The sequence below is a fragment of the Gallus gallus genome, chromosome 7 (genome assembly GCF_016699485.2).
Source record: "Gallus gallus isolate bGalGal1 chromosome 7, bGalGal1.mat.broiler.GRCg7b, whole genome shotgun sequence".
Classification (NCBI taxonomy): Eukaryota; Metazoa; Chordata; class Aves; order Galliformes; family Phasianidae; genus Gallus; species Gallus gallus.
The window spans coordinates 29,382,988-29,405,555 of record NC_052538.1 but is presented as its reverse complement, the minus strand read 5'-3'; the positions used below and the strand labels follow the sequence as shown (position 1 = coordinate 29,405,555).

At 41.9% G+C, this 22,568-nt stretch overlaps 3 protein-coding genes across 20 annotated transcripts in view; 2 read left to right on the top strand and 1 right to left on the bottom strand.

The window, feature by feature from the left end:
* Positions 1-4,177, top strand: part of NCKAP5 (NCK associated protein 5) — a 441,589-nt gene extending 437,412 nt beyond the window's left edge. For all 14 annotated transcript variants that reach the window (XM_040704243.2, XM_040704245.2, XM_040704244.2 and 11 more), the window contains one exon: positions 2,717-4,177. In XM_040704243.2, the coding sequence (XP_040560177.1) occupies positions 2,717-2,998 (282 nt within the window). In that variant the 3' untranslated portion in view covers positions 2,999-4,177. The remainder of the gene's footprint in view (positions 1-2,716) is intronic.
* A 504-nt stretch (positions 4,178-4,681) lies between these two features.
* On the top strand, positions 4,682-22,061 carry LYPD1 (LY6/PLAUR domain containing 1). Of its 2 annotated transcripts, none has more exons than XM_003641592.6 (3): positions 4,682-4,856; positions 5,493-5,630; positions 19,110-22,061. In XM_003641592.6, exons 1-3 carry the CDS (start codon positions 4,805-4,807, stop codon positions 19,343-19,345), a joined length of 426 nt encoding a protein of 141 aa, XP_003641640.1. In that variant the 5' UTR covers positions 4,682-4,804; the 3' UTR covers positions 19,346-22,061. The 2 variants fall into 2 exon arrangements, with proteins under 2 accessions (XP_003641640.1, XP_046800110.1); XM_046944154.1 differs by lacking the exon at positions 4,682-4,856 and adding an exon at positions 5,154-5,409.
* GPR39 (G protein-coupled receptor 39) overlaps positions 18,432-22,568 on the bottom strand; it is a 66,433-nt gene continuing 62,296 nt past the window's right edge. For all 4 annotated transcript variants that reach the window (XM_040703493.2, XM_046943633.1, XM_046943634.1 and 1 more), the window contains 1 exon segment: positions 18,432-20,436. In XM_040703493.2, the coding sequence (XP_040559427.1) occupies positions 19,916-20,436 (521 nt within the window). In that variant the 3' untranslated portion in view covers positions 18,432-19,915.

Genomic DNA, 22,568 nt, shown 5'->3' with positions numbered 1-22,568 from the left:
GAGCTCAGGATGTGAATGAATTTTTTTCCACATGCCAAGAACTGGAATGTCATATTTGAACTTTATAGCTGCAAGTATATCATATAAATTATTATCCCAAATGTGTTTTAACAGAAAATTTAATAGATTATTAAAGTGAGCTGTAGTCATAAAATTGTGAGATAAGATCACTCTTATTGTGTCAGATATCTGAGTACAGTTCTAGCATATTAATAGTCCTTACCTAAATGTCCTCACATTCTTGTTTAATTATCGAATTGGCAATAATTGGTGGTCCTTGCTCCTAGGGTAATACGAAGCCTGCAAGTGTATTGTGTGCAAACAGACTGCCTCAAGTGAAAAAAACCTAAGTATTACTTCATTACGAGCATTACTTACACATATTTGCATACTATTTCAGTAAGGTGTCAAAGAAGGGAATGCAGAAGTCTTATAAAAAGAGTATATGTATAACTGGGCATGAAAACATGGAAAAAGAACAACTGGATGTCCTAAAATATTCACAACATTTCTGAATACAATTATTGTCTCTAGTAATAAATTTTGCTACAACTTTTAGGTTTTTTCCTTTGTTGGTTTTTGGTTTTTTTTTTTTTTTAGTGGGTGATACTATAATAGTAGCACTTCCACTTACACGCATGAACTTTGTGAATCCCATACTATTCACTACTCTGTGTATCTTTTGCCAGTGGGTTGCATTGATGCGCTACATTTCAGTTCACTTCAATTTCATTTGGTTCGATGATTTTACTTAAAATCTGTAGAGAGTTCCCTGTAGTTCTCTTCAGTTTCTCTAATATTTTTTATTAACTGTTAGCTTCATATTAAATGACAAACTAGGATGTGATTAAGCAGGATTTTAGTCTAGGCAGCACATGTGAAGTGTAGTAAATGATTGATACTGCATGTATGTATAGTATACCAATGAGTTCCTTCCAGTCTGTCCTGTGATTCAGATCTGTCCTTCAGCTGGCCACAGATCCACTCTTACCTTGATCCTTCATCTGAACTGCTCTGTACAGCAAACTTCGTAGGTCTCTCCAGAAAGCACAGATATATATTTTATTGATGCTGCATCTGAGATTTTTCCCATCTGACATGCACAGAAGTGGAACAGCTGTTTTGACAATAATATGTAATATTTTAAATACTAAAGATAATAACTTCTTAAGCTAACATTTTTAAGGTAAACTTCTATGGAAGGGTTTAAATTTGTGTTTGTTACTGCTACCAATATTCCTCTATTTCTGAAAATACTGTCATTCTAGACAGAGAAGATCTAAAATTGGAATCAAACATGATGAACCAAATGACTTTAGCATCTCCTACTGCTTTGCTTAGGCTTGTTTGAAACATTCAATAAACATACTAACGTAATCCAGGCATTGTTAGTTTATGAAAAAAACAACACGATCACAATGTCGACAATCAGCATTTTTATATAAATATCCATAAAACCAAGCAATCCATCTATGTAGCAATGTCTTCCTCTTGCCCAAGACTTCCAAAGGAGAGCAGCCCCTCATGCATGAAGTGACTTACTTGAAACCTGAATTCTTCCAGAAATTCTAATGAACATTCACAACTGGAGACTCAGTGACCCACAGCATCCGTACATCCAGCCATGCTATGTTCTCAGTGTGCTTAGACTACCATTTCATTTTCTATCTAAACCAAAATACTCATGTCCTAGACTGACAGTAATTTACTGTTGTAGTCTGTGTTATCTAATGGTAATACTGGAAATGAGCAATGGCTTGCACTCTGACAGCATATCTCAAAATTCTCGCATCTTACCTCTCCCAGCACCCTATAAAATGTTGAATGTTATCTCGTATTTCCGTGATAATGTTATCTGTAAGAGCAGTTAGTTACAGAGCCTTCGGAACACCCTGTCTATGGAAGGCAGGTCATTTTTATTGAACTGCTCCCTAAGCTTTTCCCTAACTATTCCTTGGTCAGATCTCTGATTGAAAATGCCAGTAGGTAACAAAGGGATAAAATTGCTCTTATATAATCCTACTGTGAGTTTTTAATATAATGTGCTAATACATTGTCCGGTGTTCCAGCAGAATTACAGCACTTCTCAGAGTAGGCCTGGCCAATATCTGATTGATTCTGGCCTGTGGGGATTGGCCCAGTTCACTGTAATTTCCTGTCTTGTTGCTGTCTTTTCTATCGGAGAGGGTTTGGGTTCATGGAAATCAATAGGCTTATACATGCAAAATGTGAGGTTGTTTTCTGGCAACTTTCATTTATGTCAGTAAGTTATGGAAAATGCTGTTTTCTCCTCGGAACATGTCTACCTGCCTTTTTTTTTTTTTTAACGCGGACTCGAAATTCTACTTAGACAAATACCAATTTAAACATAACCCAAAGTGTTCTTACAGGAGAAGATGTAAATTACTGTGGAGATGCTGAAGATGCTTAACACATACAAATCTAGGATATGTTCCTTTAATGTTAATAGCACTGTTTTGTACATGGACTCCTATTTGTCTCAGCAGAAGCTCCGAGACAGTCGTAGCTTTGAAGCTATGATTTATCCTAAAACGGGCATTAATGTTCTATTTAATTACAATGGAGATTTAAGCATCTAATAATCTATTTCCTTTAACCCTGTGAACTTTGGAAAGATGGTAATTAACGGTGTAGTAGAATAACTTTTTTTTTTTCCTAAGAAATATGTTTCTAATACTTTTCTCACTTATTACAGAACCTGAAGCAAACTGAAGAAACAAAAGAAGATCCTCAGACTAGATTATCTAAAATTTCCCTGGAGTCTCTCAATAAATTTAACAGCAATAACGTCCTTTTATTAGAAAAGGAGAAGAACTGTCTGAACAAAGCTGAAGGACAAAAGGAAGAAAGCGGAAAGAAGGAAGCATCTTCCTTAAACAGCTCCGATAGGCAGGACATGGACAATTTGGAGTCCCTGAGCGATTCTTTGTACGACAGCTTCTCCTCTTGTGCCAGCCAAGGCTCTAACGACGTGTGAGGGCGCTTTCAGCCGGCTGCAAATGGAGCACTTACGGAGCTGCAAGCAGGCAGCAAGGGCGGAGTGGGGACAGAACTCAGCCCGTGTCACTGTGCCCACGGCAGGCTGTTCCCCGCCTTGGTCTTCACGACGCAGCAATAAGAAAGGCAGCACTGCATTCGTCTCAGTGCAGGAGACTCAACGCTCCACACAAGTGACTACACAGAGAAAAGTCTTAATTTTGCACTTTTATGAATATTTGTATAGGTGTAAATATTTTGGAAAGATATATTTGTAGGGAGAGATGACAGCAATAAATCTTACGTTGGTGCTATGCTCCCGTAATGGCAGATTACTGACTTAAATCGATGTTAATATTAACAAGAAAAGTTAGTAGATTTTTTAAAAAAAGATTTATACTTATTCTGTCTTAAAACTGTAGAAACACTGCGTGTCCATAAACCTGAGCCTGCCGAATCATTTGTAAGGAACTTTGTAGACTCCTTTTGCAAAATATACGTTTTATTTTTAGTGCAATTCCGTGCAGGTGTTCTGGGGAAGGGTGCATTTCGGCTACCGTGTCACAACAGGTGTGTTACTGCAGAAGGCATTTACTTTCAGTACGGTGAGCACACGAATAACGGGGCCGGTGCTGCTGGTGTGGACCGCTCAGCTCACGTGCAGGCTGGGAAGGATGGGGTCGCAGCACTTCGCTGCTCTCCACGAACACCTCCTCCCATCACCGTTTCCCATCCATTCCTGAACGTAGCATCTTGTTTTGTCCTAATTAAATCGCCATCTCTACAGTAATTGTTGTTGGAGACATGTGAGGAGCGGTGGGCGCGAGCCAGCACCAGACGTAGCCGGGCGCGAGGCTGGGCTGCGTGGTTTTGTTTTTCTACAAAGGCTGTTTATACGTGAGGGAAAGTCTATTTCAAAGGTTCCGTGTATTTTTTTCTAGAAGTGAAGTATTTATAACTGCTTTTTGTACAGCGACCTGTAAACCAGATATATTTGGGATATTTCTGACCCCGCGGTTTCTCTAGCACCTGTTAATCTTTGAAACGATGCTGTATCATCTGTGTTAATACTTCGTGCCATTTGTTCTAAGTCATTCCCGCTGTAAACTTGCGTCGCCTTTTTCGACTTTTAAGAGGTTTTCACCCAGGCGTCTTTCTTAAATAAACCTTCTCCTGCGTACGTGGGGCTGTGGGAGCGTCCCACCAACGGTCGCCGCTCGCGCCCCTCAGCGCGCGCCTCGCGCCGCCAACGGCCGCCTTCGCGCTCGCGCCCAGTGGCTCCAACGGCTCCTTGCCGCTCGCGCCGCCTCAGCCGCCCCGCCCCGCCGCCGGAGAGGCGAAGCTGCCGCTCCGGACTCCCAGCGGCGGCTGCCGACGCCCCTTCCTTTCTCCCCCCCCCCCTTCCCGCCCAGGTGCGTGCCTGCAGAGGAGGCGGCAGGCGGCCCCCGCTGTCTCAGGCTCACGTTCCTTCTCGGGGAGAGGGCGACGCCTGCCAGAGGGCGCTGGGAAGCGCCGTGCCCGCCCTCGCGGGGCCGCCTCTCCCTCCCCGAACTTTCCCGTTTCCGTCCGCGGGGCGGGGATCTCCGCCAGCCGCCCCGCTCCGCCAGCATCACATGGTGCTGAGAGGAGGGGGAGCCGCCCCCCGGCCCTCGAGTTTATTCCAGTCTCAGCGCTCAACTCCGGCGGGGCCGGGCGGACGCCGCTGCCCGCTCACGGCGGCGGGGAAGCGGCTCCGAGCGCGGCGCGTCCCTCCCGCTGATGCCCCCCTGTGCCCCACCGCCAGCCCGGCGGCCGCGGCTGCGGGAGGATGCGGCTCTTCCTCCTCGCCGCTACTTTCTGCGGACTGTGCCTGGCTCCAGGTAAGGGGCTCCGCGCCCACACTCCGAAGGCGAGACCCCCGCGCGGAGCCCCCCGTCCTGCCGCCGTCCCGCCGCGGGGCGAGGCGCGATCCCCGGCGTGCAGCTGGGATGGCGGGGCGAGGGTCCGAGGGGTGGCTGGGAGCGGCGGCTCCGGGCGGAGCGCCTCGTTGGGAAGGATGTACCGCAGCTGTAATTGCGCGTGGCAAAATAGTAATTAAATCATTTGTAATTAATTAGTAGATAAGTAAACCCGGCGGCACGGCTAAGAGCCGGAAAGCACCTCTCGGCCGGGCTTCTCGCCCCGCAGCGCGGATGGCTGCGGCGCGCTGCGCTGAGGGCACCGCCGGGGCTGGAGCCGGAGCCGGGCGCGGGGCAGCGCTCCGCTCCGCTCCGCTCGGGGTGTGCCGCCTGCTGGTCGCCGCCCGCCCCGCGCCGGGACCGGGGGCTGAGCGCTCGACGCGCTGCTTGGGGCCGGCGGGCGGTGCGAGGTGTTTGTGCCCAACTGGTGCTGAGCTGCGCGTCCCTGGGCTCAGTAACAAGCGAACAGGGAAAGGTGAGCGCGTCTTCCGCACCTGGTGGTTGTTTTTTTTTAATTATTCTTATTATCGTTCTGAGTGAAACTCTTATCTGTTTCAGGTTTTGGTTTGCAAATACAGTGCTACCAATGCGAGGAGTTCCAGCTAAACAATGACTGCTCCTCTCCGGAGTTCATTGTGAACTGTACGGTGAACGTTCAAGATATGTGTCAGAAAGAAGTAATGGAGAAAAGTTTTGGTAAGGATTTAATAATTCAGCACCTGTTTGTGTTGGGGAGCATTTGTTGCTTCTCGCTCCACCCATTCGTAGTCTGCAGCTCCAAATGAGTTTGAATAGTCCCACCGTGTTTAAATTTTCACACTTCTGAATGACTTTGCGACTCAGTAGTTAATTGTTTCCCTTTAAAACTGGTGTAAAAACTGAAGGATGGAAGCCGAATGTTGGTAATGCTGTTAATACACAGTCTTTGGGGTGTCAGATCTAGTTTCCTCGCATTGAGAAATTAATAACAACAAGTTAGTTTAATCTCATTACAGTTAATTACATGGGGTTTTTTTCCCCCAAGAGATAGAAGAGAGCATTAAATTAGTAATTTCCTCCTTTCTTTTATTTACTTTAGCAATTCATATCCTCCAAAGGTTTGCCCTGAGTTTTTAGTTGTCTTTGCTTTCATCCATAGAAGAAAACATCAGACTAAGGGGGGAGAAGTATGTTGTGAATGCTTTTTTGGAGTTTGGGGCAGAATGGGTGGGCACAAACATTTGCACAATATTTGCCATACTCCTTTTCTAAGTCTGAGGAGATTTTTGCCCTTACTGTAATTAATACTGAGCTAGCATATTTGGAGATGAATTTGTTCACAAGGAAACCAGCTGCAGTTCTGCTTTGTAACCCTACTGTCTCTTGAGATATGCCCTCATTTGCTTGTTTTTTTTCAGTTCTTTTTTGTGGAAGGTATCTGAGATCCCTCTTGGTTTTCAGAACACTGTGTTACTCGGTAGACCTGCACAGGAGTAGAAGACTGCAGCTTGATTAGGGACTTATGGGGGGATGGGGAAATGTCTGCACGAGTTGGAGTTCCTGTAGCATCCCACTCTTGTTGTAAATAGCCGTTTTTAGGTATTAAGAAGTGCAAGGTACCCACTGCTACCTCGGTGTAGATGTGACCAATGCACCAAATGGCAGTTTTGGACTTGAGAACCTTGACTTAAGGGGTACCTGCTCTCCAGCAGAACAGCCCCCAGCTGAGGCTGCAGCTGCAGAACATGGAGGTTACCGATGTAAAGGACTGTTGGGCTGTTGGAATAAATGAGGCTGGGTCTGTCCTTCAGAGGGACAGCAGAGCCCCTCTCTTCCTTGCTAATGAGTGCAGTCTCTGTCTTGAACTGTAATGTGCGCTCCTTTTGCATTTGGAAACCATTCATTAGTGCTTTCAAGATGCTTATCCATTCTCTGTTGCTGCTTGTGCTGGTAGTTACAGACCACCGCATTAAGAATAATACAAAAATAACGACAATTGTTATTAACTGCCATCAGTAGCTGCACTGCTGGCACTTTGTTTTGTCCCAGGTAACGCCATCCACAGTGGTTTCTGTGCAGTATACAGCTCTCCAGCAGAGAGGAAAAGATACATGTTTAAAGAGAGATTAGTCTCCTTAAGCTGCATGTTATTGCAGTATTTTATTTCAAGTTTACTTGTAAAAGATAGCACTGATATGAGATAGTTTATGGCTTGCAAGGTACTTTGAAAGTCTGAGTGTTTCTAAATGAGTATTTAAAAGCTTTGCTACCTGCACAGCAAAGATTTGATGGTAATTTTAATAGGTTTGAATTGATGCTGTGGCATTGTGATGTGTTATCAGTGTGGTACATAGGCATGTGTAAAAATACCTCTCCTTAACAAGTCACTTGTTCTCAGTTCATTCTTAACATCTGTGTGTGTGTTTATATTTTTAAATATCGCCCTCGGGTCCTTTGTGTTTCAATTCAGTACCATCTCAGAATGCATCAGCCTGCTAGAAACGTGTCTGTAATCTCTCCCTGGGAGTGCTGGAAGAGTTCCTTAAGTCAAGTACACCACTCACATGTTCAAGTGCAATTCTTGATAAGTGTGCGCACACACCTGTGGGTGTACTGTGGGTGGTCAGCCATGTGCCTTCTCTCAGACTGGCAGGCAGGGCTGCAGCCTGGCCACGGTGACTGTGACACGCTGAAATGCTGCTTAGAACTGGGGGGGTAGATTTCAGGTGTGCAAGGATGCATAGCTTGTCCTTATTCCTATGAAGAAATTGATTTGCAACTTGTTTCTTTTCTGTGCAATTTTATACTATGTCTGAGCTGATATTTGGAATTTCCTTTTAGGATAGAGCTAGCATGCAGTGTGTAGCAGGTACCCCTGTTTGGCTTTATTTAATTTACTTCCATAAGTGCAGTTCTTACTCACTTTAAGCTAAGAGATTGTAAATTTCAGCTAGTGAATAAATTACAATTTTTAACCCAATTATTTCAAATTGAGTAAAACTTACACTGGTTTCTCTGTTATTCTCTGTCAGCTCTAGAGAGAACTGGCTGTAAAACAGAGATGATTCAGTTCATCATCCTTTATTGTTTTTTCCTAATTGATATTTAAATGGGAGTAGTATAAATGCCTTATTCTCACAAGTTTTATTTAATAATTCATTCTACTTCTACCAGTGCATCTCGTAACTTCAGCGTTCAGTGATAAGTGACAATCAAAAAAGCCAAAGTGTTTCAAATATGATTTTAATTTATAATAGACTTGTGTGTGAATTTCTAAGCCGGAGTATGAAATATGTGAATTTGCATTTATTTGACAATGCAATCTCATAATTAAAGTTTTTCTTCTTGACTAGATACAGTCAGAGGAGTATAATTTAATTTTTATGGACTAACCCATTTTTGTCCTTAATAAAATGTAGCTGTGACAGTAAGCAAAATGTTAAAAGTTCTTTTAAACTGTACTTAAATGCAGTACATGGAGATGTAGTTCGGGGTCTGAATCAGTAACTTGATGGCCGATCACCCATCCTTTGCAACGTGCATCACTCTGGCAGCGAAGGGTCAATGGCTTAGGTGTGTTGGTGTGGGTACAGCCTGGTCCCTAGCTTGCAGCCACTGACTTCTTTCTTACATGTCTTGGTTACACAGTGACACTACTTTGGTTCAGCTTCATTTCTGTATTACAATTCCTGCAAGCAAACTGACTCTGTGCAAGCTTTTCCTGTCTACACTGTAAATAGCTCCTTTTGCCTGATAGTAGTGAAGTGAACCACTCCTCCTCTGTCCCTGTAGTGTCAGTGCTTGCAATGCTACTATGTTCTCTCAGCACGTTTTCACAGTTTCTGGAGAAGTGTTCTCACAGAGTGAACTTCAGCTTCAGGTGAGAGACATGTAACAGCAGCGTAGACGGTCTCTAACCCAGAGCTTAAAAAGCATCTGTTGTTGTGACAGCCCCTGATGGGAGTAGCTAGCAATGCAGGTATTAGTCACTGGTGTTTTGAATTAACTGGGCGGCTGTGGCATCCCAGCTGTTTTATTATTAGGTAAGAATGTGCTTCATTGCACAAGTGAAAATGATTTGAGAATCGAGCAGTAATTAAGCATGCATCTAAGTGGTAGTGTGAGCTAGTGTAATTCTGTCTTTCCTGCAAAGATTGCTATGGCAATTTATATTTCTGTTGCACTTTGGGGATCTATCAGTATACAGAATTGGAGACTTTGTCATGAAAATGACAAAATATTTATCTCACTTTAAGCAAAGCTGTACTTAAAATTTTTGCTGGGGTAAGTTTGATGCAGTTGTGTTACCGTTCTGCTCCAGTGGGAGATACAGGACAGCGTTCTGCCTGAGAAGCAGAACCTTACGATTTAACATGTTAAATCAATATCTTAAATATACTTATAGATAGTATGAGTGTTCTTCCCTTGAAGAGGGGAGAATGGTGAGCATGGGATATGGCACTGAAAACCACATTAAGTAATTTTTGTCCCACAGAAATTAACGTAAGGGCCACGTTTGTAGTGTGTTCTTCAGCTGGATATGCAGGTGTTGGGAATCAGCATAAATGAAGTGTCTCACGAAGTTCTTTTGTGTAATGATTCCCCTTGCAGGTAGCTTGTGGAATTCCCCATGGCAGGCTCCATCCTGCTTGCCTCTCTCCTTTCCCTCTCTGAGGTTTTAACTCAGACATTTCCATCTTGCTGTGTTTTGGAATATATGTAGGAACAAAGAAATCTCGTGGTGTACCGGGATCGGATGGCACGTATTGATGATGTGTGTGAGTCTATAATGTACATGTGCTTTTATACAGATGTCATAGAAAACATACTGATAATGAAGTTTACTGAGGGCAGGAGCTCAGCCTACTGAGCATTAAAGCTGATCTAAAACCTATTTAGGGAAAAATGAAACTTGCAATATGAATAGCTTAGAAAGGAATTGAGCATGAAGGATGAGACCATCAACCCAGAAAGGCAGCAAATGCAAATCTCGCAGAGCTTACTGTAAGCAAACCTGCCTATGTAGATATTCGGAGCAATATACCTTGTGCTTAATGTACTTGTAAACATACTTTTACAAAATAGGTTTTTACTGTTTTGTTGGGTGGTTGTTTTTGGTTTTTTTTTTTTTTTGAGAGGGATATGGTGGTTTTTTTTCCAGTAATAAGATTTGATATTTTAAGGCACCTGTATATATGAAACAAAAATTGTTTGAGTTCTTTGCAGTTGATTTGGGAAACAAACTCATTATTTCTATTGATCTGCAATAAGCAACTTCTTCCTGGCTTGCAATGGCCTTTCTCGTGTATTTACATTGTATGTAATCCAGTAATGTAATTAAAGCAATTACTGTAACTGTATGCTTAAGAGTAGTGCATGGGAGTAACAGGAACAAGATGATTATTTCACTGTTGAATTGTATGTATTTCTAGCTCAGTTTTGATTACCCAGTCATCTGATTTATTGGGCAGAGGGAACTAGTGTCTTAAGTTGTGCCCTTACATGGCCTATGTTAAGCACTTTACCTGTGATTGATTTGTTAATCTCACTGCGTTGCTGCAGTGCTTAAGTTGCTGTGTGTATGGCTGTTCAGGATTACAGAAGCACATACTCTTCTCTCTTTCCACGTATAGCATCCATTAGGACGTACTAACTGCATTTTTGTATCAAGAGTAAATTACACTCTGGTATGCACGTATTGACTAAATGATTTAAATAGCAAACAAAGTTTAATGTCTTCAGAATAGCTGTAGCCATTAAAGTTTTACAGGTAATAACTGTATCCCCAGAGTCTGGGCAGAACCAGTAAAGGACATCCACTGTTTTTTCTTCACACCATCTCTTTTGGTTAGAACATATCAAAACAACTCAGAAGAACTTGTGATATTACACTTTACTTTGATTTTAAAAACCTTTTTTGGAAATGAAAAAAAAGCTTACCATGTGACACTTGCCATGTATAACATCATGCTTCAATCTGCTGGTTTTTCAAGGAAATTTAAATGAATTCAAAAATTTCAATGGAGACAATAATAACCAATACTGGAAACACACAATTCATTTCTGATGCTGGCATGAGTAAAAGACATGCAGTGCGTGTTGTTAATTTGTACTGTATGCTGAGAACTTGGAGCTTATAGCCATTCAGAAATGTTGTCCAGAAGCTGAAGCTTTCCTCGGTAAATTGCTTCTAATCTTTGAGTTGCTTGGGAAAACTTCCAGACATTTGATGAACTAAGGGTGTCAGCTGAGGAGAAATTATGGCCAGCGTTTAATAGATTGCTGTTCTGACTGCCTTTAAACACGCAACAGTAACAGAGTTAACAGTTCAAGCAGTTTATGACTCAGAAGTCATCACAAATATCCAAGTGCAGAATAATGAAGGGCTGTACTATTGTAAGGAAGTTGTGGTATCTGGTCCAGTGAATTTCATTTTTCTCAGGACATGGACAATAGCTTTTTATGTTTTTCTTTCTCTCAGGCTTGTATGAAAGGTATACAAATGAATTTTGGGAGGATACAATGCACAGAGCCTGGTACCTCTTAAACCGCCTTTAAGATGTTTCTCTTGCATGTCACACACAAATGAGTCTTCATTTCCAAAACCTTTGCTCTGCTGTGCCCCTGTCATTTGTCTTAGCTTCCAGCGACTCCATTAAAATGCGAGCAGATATATTTTAATTAGACCCAAACGGTTTTCATCTCCACCTTTCACTTGTAGACTGGACACGTTTGAAGACTTGCCTTAACCTATTTTGCCAGAGTGGCAGATGAGCAATGATGCTTTGAGTGTGGGCAAAAAGATGTAAACAAACAGGTGAATCTTGTTCTGAAGATGAGCAGATTATAAAACTGTGAGTATAATGTAACTAAAGATAGAAAAGCTGAATGGATTTCAGCAGCACTGGCACGCCGTCATAAACGTGAGACATTCCAGTGAAATCGGTACTCAGCAGGATGCTTCCAGACTATTTGCAGGTAACGTTTTTTTGAGTCTTAGTGCAGAGGAATATCACTTCAACATTTATAGAAACATAAGGACGGAGGATTCCCAGTTCATTTAATCAGATAAGAGTTACAAAGAAAAATACTAACATGGGATCCTGTAAGTTAAGTCCAGGTTCACCCCTTTTGCTAAAAGTATTTTTTGATCGTGCTATCCGAAGCACTTACTTTCCTGGTAGGAAAAAGGATAGATGATGGAGGACTGAATCTCCTTGCAGTCTTGGAAGTCTTGAAGGATTGAAAGATTCCATGTGCTAATGCTTGACTCTAAGACACCATTAGTGAGCAGAGACGTTAATTAGGACAGTAGAAAACAAAGAAATTGGGTAAGCACGCGAAAGCTGAGCTTTGACTCTTGGTTTGTTGCCTCCTGTTGCTTTAAAAAAAACCAAAAAATAAAGATGGTGATACCAGCATTAGCAGCTGTACGTAACTCCCTCAGTCTGTGCAACTCTAAGTAGCTTAATGCTTTGCTTCTGCTTTGTGATGCTGCTTTGTACTGTTATTCACATTATTAATGATGCAATTCTGATTCACATTTCCCATACCAGGATTGGAAATGACTTACAGGGAGGTATCATAATAATGCAAATCCTTGTCCTCTGTCAGTCAACAGTTGTCCAGTTTTCTTCTAACATGAGTTAATTCAGCACGATGACACAGCACTTGAGGGTCAGAAAGAGAAGGAAGAGGACAGTTTTTTTACTGTCAGAAGCCTCCTGTCAATTTCCATGAAAAAGTTCAAAACTCTGAAATACAGGAGTATTTGTGAGCATACTGAGTAAGCTTTCATGGAATATTATAACGAAAATAGGCTAATATGGCCAGGTAGGTTCGGTGTGGTTTTGTTTTCTTTCAGACTTTCAGAATGATATACTCCCTAAGAGTCTAATTGCATGGATATGCTTTTATCTTGCCTGCTGAATGCATCAAAGGGAGGAGGTAGGAGGAAATAGCTGTGGTCCTAAAACAAAGGATTAAACATCAGGAAGCGTGTCACCTAGCTTTGTGAAAGAGTTCAGGTTGCTTAATTTCAGTGCTCAAGTTTCTTAATCTAGAAACCACTGTTTATGGTTGCTCATAGTATTTAATTAGTTGTTTATAAGGCAATTAGTAGATTTCATGAGAATTTCTAACAAGGTGCAAATTATTTAAACCACTCGTGAATTCCAGAGAAAGCTGGGAATATAGGATAGGAGGAGTTACTGTACAGTGAAACATAGAGGACGTGGTTGGATATGGTCGCAGTGCGCGCTGGCTTAAACTCATTTTCTTCCTAACACTGCATTTACAGTCGTAACTGAAATGAACTAACTCTCCCAACACGGATTGGTTTTAAACCAATATAAACACAATCCAACTGAAACTATGACTGTTTGTGGAAGCACAATGTCACAATGATTTCTTTTCAGCAACAAGTCACTTCTGAAGATATTTAGGGTCTCACTAAAAATTGATAATTGCTTATCTCTACAAGACAAATGACAGTAAGACCCGTTGCATCTGTCTCTATATGAAGTACATGGGAAAGTACCAGCAAAGGAGTAGACCATTATAACTGCAGAACTGCTGGAGGCGTAAAAAGGTGGACATAAAACCAAATATGAAAACTAAGAACTAGAACTTAGAAACCCATTTATATGTGTTTTAAAACCAATTTTCAAGTTTACTGATACAGCAAAGTCCAGAAATAGTCACACTGTATATTTTATGTACCTCAGAAAGGGATATTAAATGTTTGCATGTTGCTGTAGAGCTTTCAGCATTCATCACAGAGCTTTCGTAATTCCTACTGGATGCTGAACTTCCCTCGGCTGGAGGGCAAGCAAATGACAGTTTAGGATGAGAAAGGAAGGATGACGCATATAATCAAAAATCACTGCAGTGTGGATAGGCAGACAAGGCATCAAATTTAAGCAAAACAGGAAGGAAGACTTGAAGGTTTACCAGGACCTGAAAATTGGTAGTTTTGAAGTAAGGTAATTGAAGATATTTGGGATACCGTAATGAAGGGAAAGTATCAGTTCATGTGCATGGTCCTTCTGCTTGTTTTTGCATGTTGTTCCTAAAGACAAACCCCAGAGCAAACAACATACAAATCGTAAAAGCGTGCTTAATGCTAGGACAGCTGGCATACGTGTCACATGGGCTGTGTGTGCTGTAATACATTTTGTCTTCTGTTGGCCATCTTTCTACCTTTTCTTTGCTTCTTTTTGGAGGAAGCAGGCAAAGATAAGCGCAATACCTAAAAGATTTGTGGGGAGAAATACTGCCCAAGTTATAATGGCATTATAGTGACACACCTCAAAAATTGCTGATCCACCTGCAAACTTTTTAAGTTATTTGAAATGTAGACCTTCCATACATGCTTGAGGCTGTGCCTCTGCGTATATCCACAACTCCTACTCCAAGCCTGACAGGGGGACTTTGTGACTGCTCAAGGATACCTTCTTGGACCTTCATAGGACCTGAAGTTTCATCCTCCAGAATTTTCTGTCTGATGCAGCAGGCAAGCTGGGACTATACACAGAAAATGTGTGGAAGGCATTGCAGAAGACGAATATGGCTTTATGCCTACAAAGCTGGATATGTATAAACAGTGTAGCAAATGTTTGGGGGCTTTTTTTTTTTGTTTGCGTTCGTAGTTGTTTTTGTTTTACTTCTGCTTATTCCTGGTGGGAGTTGCTAGTCTCATCCGTTATACAGAACATTTGGCTCGAAAATGTTAGTGTTGGGCTAAACATCATCACCTATTTTGATGCAAGTTAAACTTGCAGCTAAGAGTGTTGTGGCCATAGACAGTGCTGGGCTAAGTGCTGCAGCTTCCTGCTGAAATGTACCTTTTCAGGAAATAGTTTTAAACTCGTTGGGTCACTGAGTGGGAAGGTGACTGTCTTTTTTGGAAATGAGGTCACGAATCTTTGAGTTGTATCCTGGCTGCCTATTTTGGCTTCAAGGATTGTATGTGTTTGACTGAAGGACAGTCTGCAGAGGATGGGTGCAAAACAAAGCTGTTTGCAGGACTATGGTGGGCTCTTTGACTGCAGAGGCTTGCTCCTTTTTCTCTGTACCTGCTATAAAAGAAGAGTTTGAGGTGCATAATAAATCACTTTTTAAAGCACTAAGAAAAAATGTTTGGATATTCAGGTGCCTTTTACATATGGTCTAAGAATTAGGCATGATGTCAGCTCTTTTGGTTGTTCCAGAGATGTGTTTAGCTGTTACTCAGTGTTTAGAGAACACGTACTGGGCTTTGCAGACAGGGTAGTCAGAAGAACTTTGACTTTTTAGATTTGAGTAAATTGTAGTCTCAATTGTTTGGTGCCATCATCTGCATATGACTAAAACTGAGTGCCAGGGTGTAGATGCACAGAGTTAAACAGTAGTTAAACAGTGGCTTTGAGTGTTAGACTACAGTTCTTGGGTTTGTGTCTGTGTAGTGTGGATGTAGATAGGAAAATCAGTACTAGAAAGAAGCTATGAAAAGGCCTTCAGACTTCTACTTTCATCACTTAAGTGTATAAAATAGGGCAGAAATCTTGCAGGAAGATGGTTTAGACTTTGATGCTCTCAAAATGTATGGTCACACAAGACAGACAGGAGAGAAAGGATGACCCAAGTTGTGTAACTTAGGAGTAAAACATCAGTGCTTGGTTTAACGTCAATGTTGCATTTTTTTGTTCATTTTAATGCACTTAGTAGGTGCATGTGCAAGAAGAGAAGGAAGTGAAATATGACTGCATTGTTGCACAGATACTCTAAGCTAGTCTAATTCCCTAGCTACTTCATATTTAAAATACATCTTGAGCCGACTTCACAAACATTGAGGTCGAAATGAAGGAAAATTAATCTGTCAGTAATAGATATTTCATAGTAAAACATCTTTATAGTACCCACACAAATACATAGTCCACACTGTTGCCAGGGCCTTGCTAAATTGATGAGAAAGGCTGAGTTAGTCAGTACTCAGCTATGAAGAGACTAAGCACAAATGTGGTAGCTGAGAGTAGACAGCCTGCAATGACACTGTCCCAGCAAAAGCACAGTGTAAAATGTAAAGTCTCCTTGCCTATTCAGCAATTCAGAACACTGAGGTAGAAGAAAAGCTCTTTAAAAAGCTTGACAACTATATTTCTAGGTGATGCATTAATGAAATATCAAGCTGATTGCTCAAGCAAGAATATCCAGTAATTAGTGGTTATGTCTGTAGTATGAGCCTCATGAAGCAGATAACCACTTCAAAGCACTGTCTGCCATTCAGGCTGCTGGTGGCAAATGGTTCTGGATGATCTCAGAAATAGTTTCAGAACTGGATCGGCACTGCCAGAAAACCCTGCAAGAGAGGAGTATCAGTAAGGAAATCCCTGAGATATAAAAGCAATTAATCTTCTGGAGATAACACAGAAGGGATGCTGACATCCTGCCAAGCTCAGGGGGCAACCTGCAGTAGCTGGGGTGTGTTAACCTGCTGCTAGAGTGAGGAGATGGTGTTTCTGGCACAGAATCACAGAAGCCAGTTATGCCAATTGATTTTCTACAACTAAGCAGGAGTCATAATATAGTAGGAATAAGGTTTAAGAGTATTTTCTGCCTTTGCTTATTTCATACTATTTAGACTACTATTCCTTTCACACTCACAGTAAAGTGCGTGTGTGTGAGAAACTGTGGCTGAAGTGTTTTAAAGATGTCATTGTAATAATGCTGTCTTTTCTCCCATTAATCTTCTATGCCTGTTTTCATTATATCTTGCCTTAAAGGTACTGCAGAACTACAGGAAAAGCACAGCCATTTCATTCTGATCAAGTTTAGTTCATGCCCAATGCCTCATAAATTCTAGGAAGCATAATTAGTGTATAATGACAGTTGATTTGTGAGCTCACAAGGATCCATCAGTACTTAAAAGAAAAAAACTTGCATGTGGAGGGCATGTCTCAGCCACGTAGCTATCAAAACACTGATGGTGCAGGCTTTATGGAAATAATTTTTTACAATTTGGATTATTGGAGCTAGAAATGGGACTAAACAGTCACTAGGGAGTGCAATTTCCAATTGGAAGAAATATTTACAGAAAATACATGAGCATTACAATACAATTTTATTACTAGTTAGATTATTTTCTCTATTTAGGCATGAACACAGTCCATCTGTGCGTGAAACCTCAATGCTGAAGCCACAAAACACTGATCTTTGCAGGAATGTTAGGTTTTGAATTCAAAAAGAGCTCAGGATTATTCTGTGGAATCTATCCTGGAGAATGGGGCCGTTGTAAATGCACAGAGTTACACTGCAAGAGTTGGATTTTTGCAGGAGAGGTCTCCTGGATCTGTCTGGTAACACTGTGCATCAGAGTGCATTATGTAATTGTTCACTGAGCGATTCTCATTGCCTAGCCTGCTGAATATTGCAAAGTATATGATACCGCAGGGACTTCAATAAATCACTTAGTATTGTGAGAAGGGCCTTTCCTGTGAAAAGGAAATGGCAGGAAGAGAGTGATGCATAAAACAATGGGAGTAGGAAATCTGCCAATGTCAAAAGCTTTTTGCAGGCGTGATCTTTGAGGGGGAAAACTAAGACTCGCTGCTCACGAGGAAGATGCGGGATGGCTGCAACAGGTGGGTCTTTAGCTGTAGGGAAGGAACAGAAGATGAGGTGCTGGATTAGAGGTAGAAAAGCCATCACTGTGCTTAATACCACTGAGTTCCTTTCTCAGGAAAGAAAGGGAGAGAAAGTTGATCACAGCTATGAGGAGGTTCACGTCTGCCTCAGCTATTGGAAGGCTTTGGACAAAGTGCCAGATCTTTGTGGGAAACTTGAGCCTTTCGGCAGCACAGCTGAGGCCCTTTGGCAGTGGTTTGTCAGTGGAGACAGAACTCTTCTTTTTGCAAATTCTACCAATAAAGATGTGCCTCTTGATCACTGTGCCTTTGCTGCTGCAGTTAGAGCAGTGTGCAGGTCCTCTTCCTTCTTGAGGAAAGACTCTACCTGCTGTGCTGATTGATTGAAGCTCGCCGCAGACCAAGAAAGATTTAACATTGTCTTGAGGGCATCTCTTCCTAAGTTTAACTTGACAGCCCTAAAACACGTTTTGGAGTTTGAATTTGGGGCAGGAGGGAGAACACAACACAGGGAAGACTCTGTAACGTATGGATGCAGCAATGTTGTGACAGTATAAAAGAACTGCTTTAATTAAAATTGTCTGAAGACAGGAAATCTTTCTTTTCAAGCATAACCCAAATAAATGGTATTTACCTGCTACTGGTGGCGGTTGCTTTTGCAGAAGTATCTACTGAAATATACTGCCCTGCTTGTTTCCACAGTCCCTGAAGTCCCCCTGCAGGAGGTACAAATTCAGTACCTGTGGGTTCTGTTCCTTTAAAATAAAAGTCTAAATCACTGTATTTAAAAAGTTGGTGAAACCGCACAGCCACACTTCAGGGAGGGGGGGAGCTGTTGTCTGAAGGAATCTCGGTCCGTGCACTTTAAGAGGAAAAAAATCATTTTGAGAATCCATTGTTCTAAAGGAATCGTGATTTTTATTATCCTTAAAAATCTGTCTTGTCTTTGTAAACACAAGACAATACCAGCAGACCTCCATTCTATGTGTATTAAATTGCATTTATAAATAAGACTTTCAACTCAGAAACAGAAACTTTTGTTCAACTATTAAATCTCAAAGAGTAAGAACTGAGGCCACCTAGAAAAGTACTGATAGTCAACCTCCTTTTGCTGTTGGTAACTTTTCTGGATAACAGCAGCAAGGGAAAAAACCCACCAAAATACAAATTAACAACACAGAAAACTGTAATTATTCAAACACCTTCATTCAAATGTTCAACAATAGAAATAATTTTAGAATTTACTGCATTCCAGTTGTAGCTACTCAAACAGCATATTCCAAAAGATGAGAAATTCTGTTTATAAAAGAGATGTTCTAATATAGTTTATGTGAATCACATTTGTAGTGGTTTGTTGGTTCCACCCAGAGTCAAATAAAAGAAAAATCGTGAGCGTGGTGGCCGTGGTTCTCCTGCAGTGCAGAGCTGTTTGTTACGTCATAGCCGAGGTGTGTGGCTTTAATCACCAGCATTGCTTTGGAAACGTAAACTGTTTTGCAAGAGTTTTCAAGTATGAATCATAAAGGAAACCTATGTTCGTGTCAAGCTGAGTAACCTTTGTTCTGTGCCACAGGAATCATGTATCGCAAATCCTGCGCATCTTCAGCAGCGTGTCTGATAGCTTCTGCTGGATACCAATCTTTTTGCTCTCCAGGGAAAGTGAACTCTGTGTGTATCAGTTGCTGCAACACTCCGCTCTGCAACGGACCCCGGCCGAAGAAGAGGGGGAATTCTGGTGTGATGCTGAGGGCACACATGATAACCACCGCTCTGCTCCTTGAATTCTCTCTCTTGTTTTTGTATTGCTAAACTTGGAGCAAGTTTCTTGTCCTGACACAGTTTGTTCTATCTCCTTTCTTCAAAGACACTGCAATTATTTTCTATTTGTTTTTAAGTCTCTACCAACAGTGAGGGAAGTTCAGTGGTTGTGCAGAAAGAGGCTGACGCTTCTGGCAGCTAATGCAGAAATCAGAACGTGGGAAGTTCCATCCTAATGCAAGGAAGAACTTTACTCTGGAGCAATGGAACAGGCTGCCTGGAGAGGTTGTGGTGTCTCCCTCTGGAGATATTCAAGACCCACCTGGATGGTTGTGTGACTGCTGCAGGGAGCCTGACTTTGCAGGGGGGTTGGACTCAATGATCTCTAGAGGTCCGTTCCAACCTCTACAATTCTCTGTGATTGTGTGATTCTGTGAATTCAGTTAGCAGATTGAGATTTTTAAGTGCACATTGGAAATTCAACAGCAAGATAAAGAACTGCTGCTCTTTTTGCACAACTGGAAACAAATCCATTGTGTTATTACTTTAAGATGTAGTCAAGTCCTCAGCCACTTTAGTTCACATGTTTTGATGTTCATTGCTGCCCATTGCCTTATGAAGTCATACTTCACGTTCACAAAGGCCATTCTGTGCATCTGGGCGAGGCTTTGAGCTCATCTCCAGTGGCACTTCTTCCAAGCTGGGCTCCTGCAATTCAAGACCTGGCTTCTGCAGACTGCAGTTGGGGTTGGCCTCGTTCTGAAAAGTACTTAAACCTTTGCTATTGCTCCTTGTGGAAGAGCTGCGCCTGGAGGAAATGAAGAGCAGCGGGCGTAAAGACCGGCTGCTCCTGGCTCTAGAGCTCAGGTTGGCTCTGAGAAACTTCTCTTTGTTGGCGTGCTCTATCGTCAGGTGGCAGCGGAGGACCTGCAGAAACACACTGCGGAACTGCTGAGAAGAGATATTGTACAGCAGGGGGTTCACCACGGAGCTGAGGTAGAAGAAAATGTCAGCAATGGGAAGGAGAATGATGTACGCCCTGAAGTAGGGGACGGTCCAGTCCTGCTTTGGTTTAGCAGCAGCCATGATCCTTCTAATCTGGTTTGGCATCCAGCATATTGCCAAGGTTGCAACGATCAGTCCTATGAACAAGAAGAGGGAGAAGTGTGAATATTTGGGTGGGGGGAAACATAAGGTATTAAGTATCAGTTCTGCACATACTTGTTAGGAAATAGTACCAGTTTTTCAGTGTTTGGCTTAACAGCTTTTTCTGCCAGCAGCATATTTTGTTTGTTTTGATAACTTAGGAGGTCATTGCAGCATATGCTACGACAAAAGACTGCACAGTGCTTGGATAGTGGTCCTTTGTACCTGTTGCCATTTATTTATTTATCTTCCATGTTCTCTCATCAATACCTGTATCTTTGCAAAGAATGGATATTCGGTTTGCTCTGCGTTCTTACACTTATGTTTTTCCCTTTACTTTGGAAAAGCAAACAAAATAAATAGAACCGATAGCCATATAAGATCAGGCAATACCCAGAAGAGATCAGATTCTTGTTTGTACTTAACAAAAAAAAAAAAAAAAAAGGCAACAAGTGTATGCATAATAATATATTTGGTGTTATTTTTGGTAAATTTCCTCTTACAGAAGATATTTTTAAGTAAAATATGTATGGATCTTTTTATGGTAATTAAGATACGTTGGACTTTCTTAAAAAAGATGGAATTCCAGTGGAATTAAATTATGAATGTAAATGAGAAAAACCCAAGCCTGGTCACAGAAGTGTAAGTGGTTTCAGATTATAAATTCTGCTCAAAAATGTGGTATCTGACCATTTTGTATTTATATGTAAATATAAATACACGTTGCTGCATCACTAACGGCATTAAAAAGGGGATGACTTCAGTGTTGGACGTCTGAGAGCTCCACCTCCACAGCCAGGAGTGCTGCAGTGCTATAGCAGCGATGGCACCATCAGCCCTGCAGCCCTGCAGGGACAGGTGAGTGCAGTGAGCAGGAGGCTGAGCAGGGACGGTGCTGTGGTGCTGCTGACACGGGCACATGCTGGGCATCCCAACACTCCACTTAAAATGCGAGGGAGACGAAAGGATTTCTCCTCAGCACTTTCCCCTGAAGCTTCTGAAACAAAACATGACCACAAGTTTACTGCTTCCACTTTGTTCTTCTCTTTGCAGGAAACGTGCCTTATTTGAGTGCTTAAGGAGTGGAAGCTGCAGGTTGGCTTCCCTGCTGCAGGTGCACAAAGTAGTAGAGAATATCTCAGTGGTGAATGGTTTATGCTTTCCATAGACACTTGTTATACTGTTTATCTCCTCCAGCATCTTGCCTTTTTTCCCAGCAGAAACACAGAAACATTTTAATTCTTACCTGTCTAGAATGTCATTAAAAAGATCACTAGGAAGGCAATTCTGAAATAGTATATTATTTACTTGTCTTACTAGTGAGAAGCCTTGAATGTAAGGGGAAAGGAGGACAGAAAAGAGAAGCAATTTTTTCTGTAACTCTGGAACTGCCAGGACTGAGGAGGCTGTGTCCTGGTTCTCTCCACTAGCACCACTTTGATGAGGGGAAAAGAAGAAAAGATTTTCTTAATGAAAGCCATAGTTATTTTTAAAAAAAATAACATGATCTCATTGAATGACAGATCCCAAATAAAGGTCATCTTTTTGATCATTAACTTCCATAATCACTTGATGTCACAGTGGTTTTGATGGAGAAGGACCTGAAAAACACAGCCACAGAGTAACGGATGAGTGGGAAGGCGGCCAGGCAGCTTGTTTTCAGTAGGTGTGTGACAGGTGCCCTCTGCTGTTTCTGTTAACTCCCCCTACGCCCCCAGCCATGGGTCTCTGTTCTCACCCCTGTTCTTAGCAATGTTGTGCCCCTGTGCTTGGCTGTCTGACTCTTCTCTGACTTCTGGAGCATCTCTGCCATCAGTTAATCTGAACTCTTTACTACTCCTGCAAATCTTTTCTGTGCTTTTTTTCTCTGCTGTCAGCAGAACAAATACAGGAACAGCAGTCCTGGCATGGGCCAGCTGAGAACAAGAAGCCCTGAGCAGTGACTGCACTGAGTGTTTTCTCCCGTGCAGATTAAAATTGGGCAAGAATTTTACAGACCTTGATTTGTGGTCTTTGTGGCTACCAGGTGGTATCCTTCAAGGGAAAAGAAAGTAAGTTCTATTGTGTAAATTTTTTTTGTTGCTCGTTAGAAAAAGGATATTTCATCATGCTGATTAATAGTTCTCTA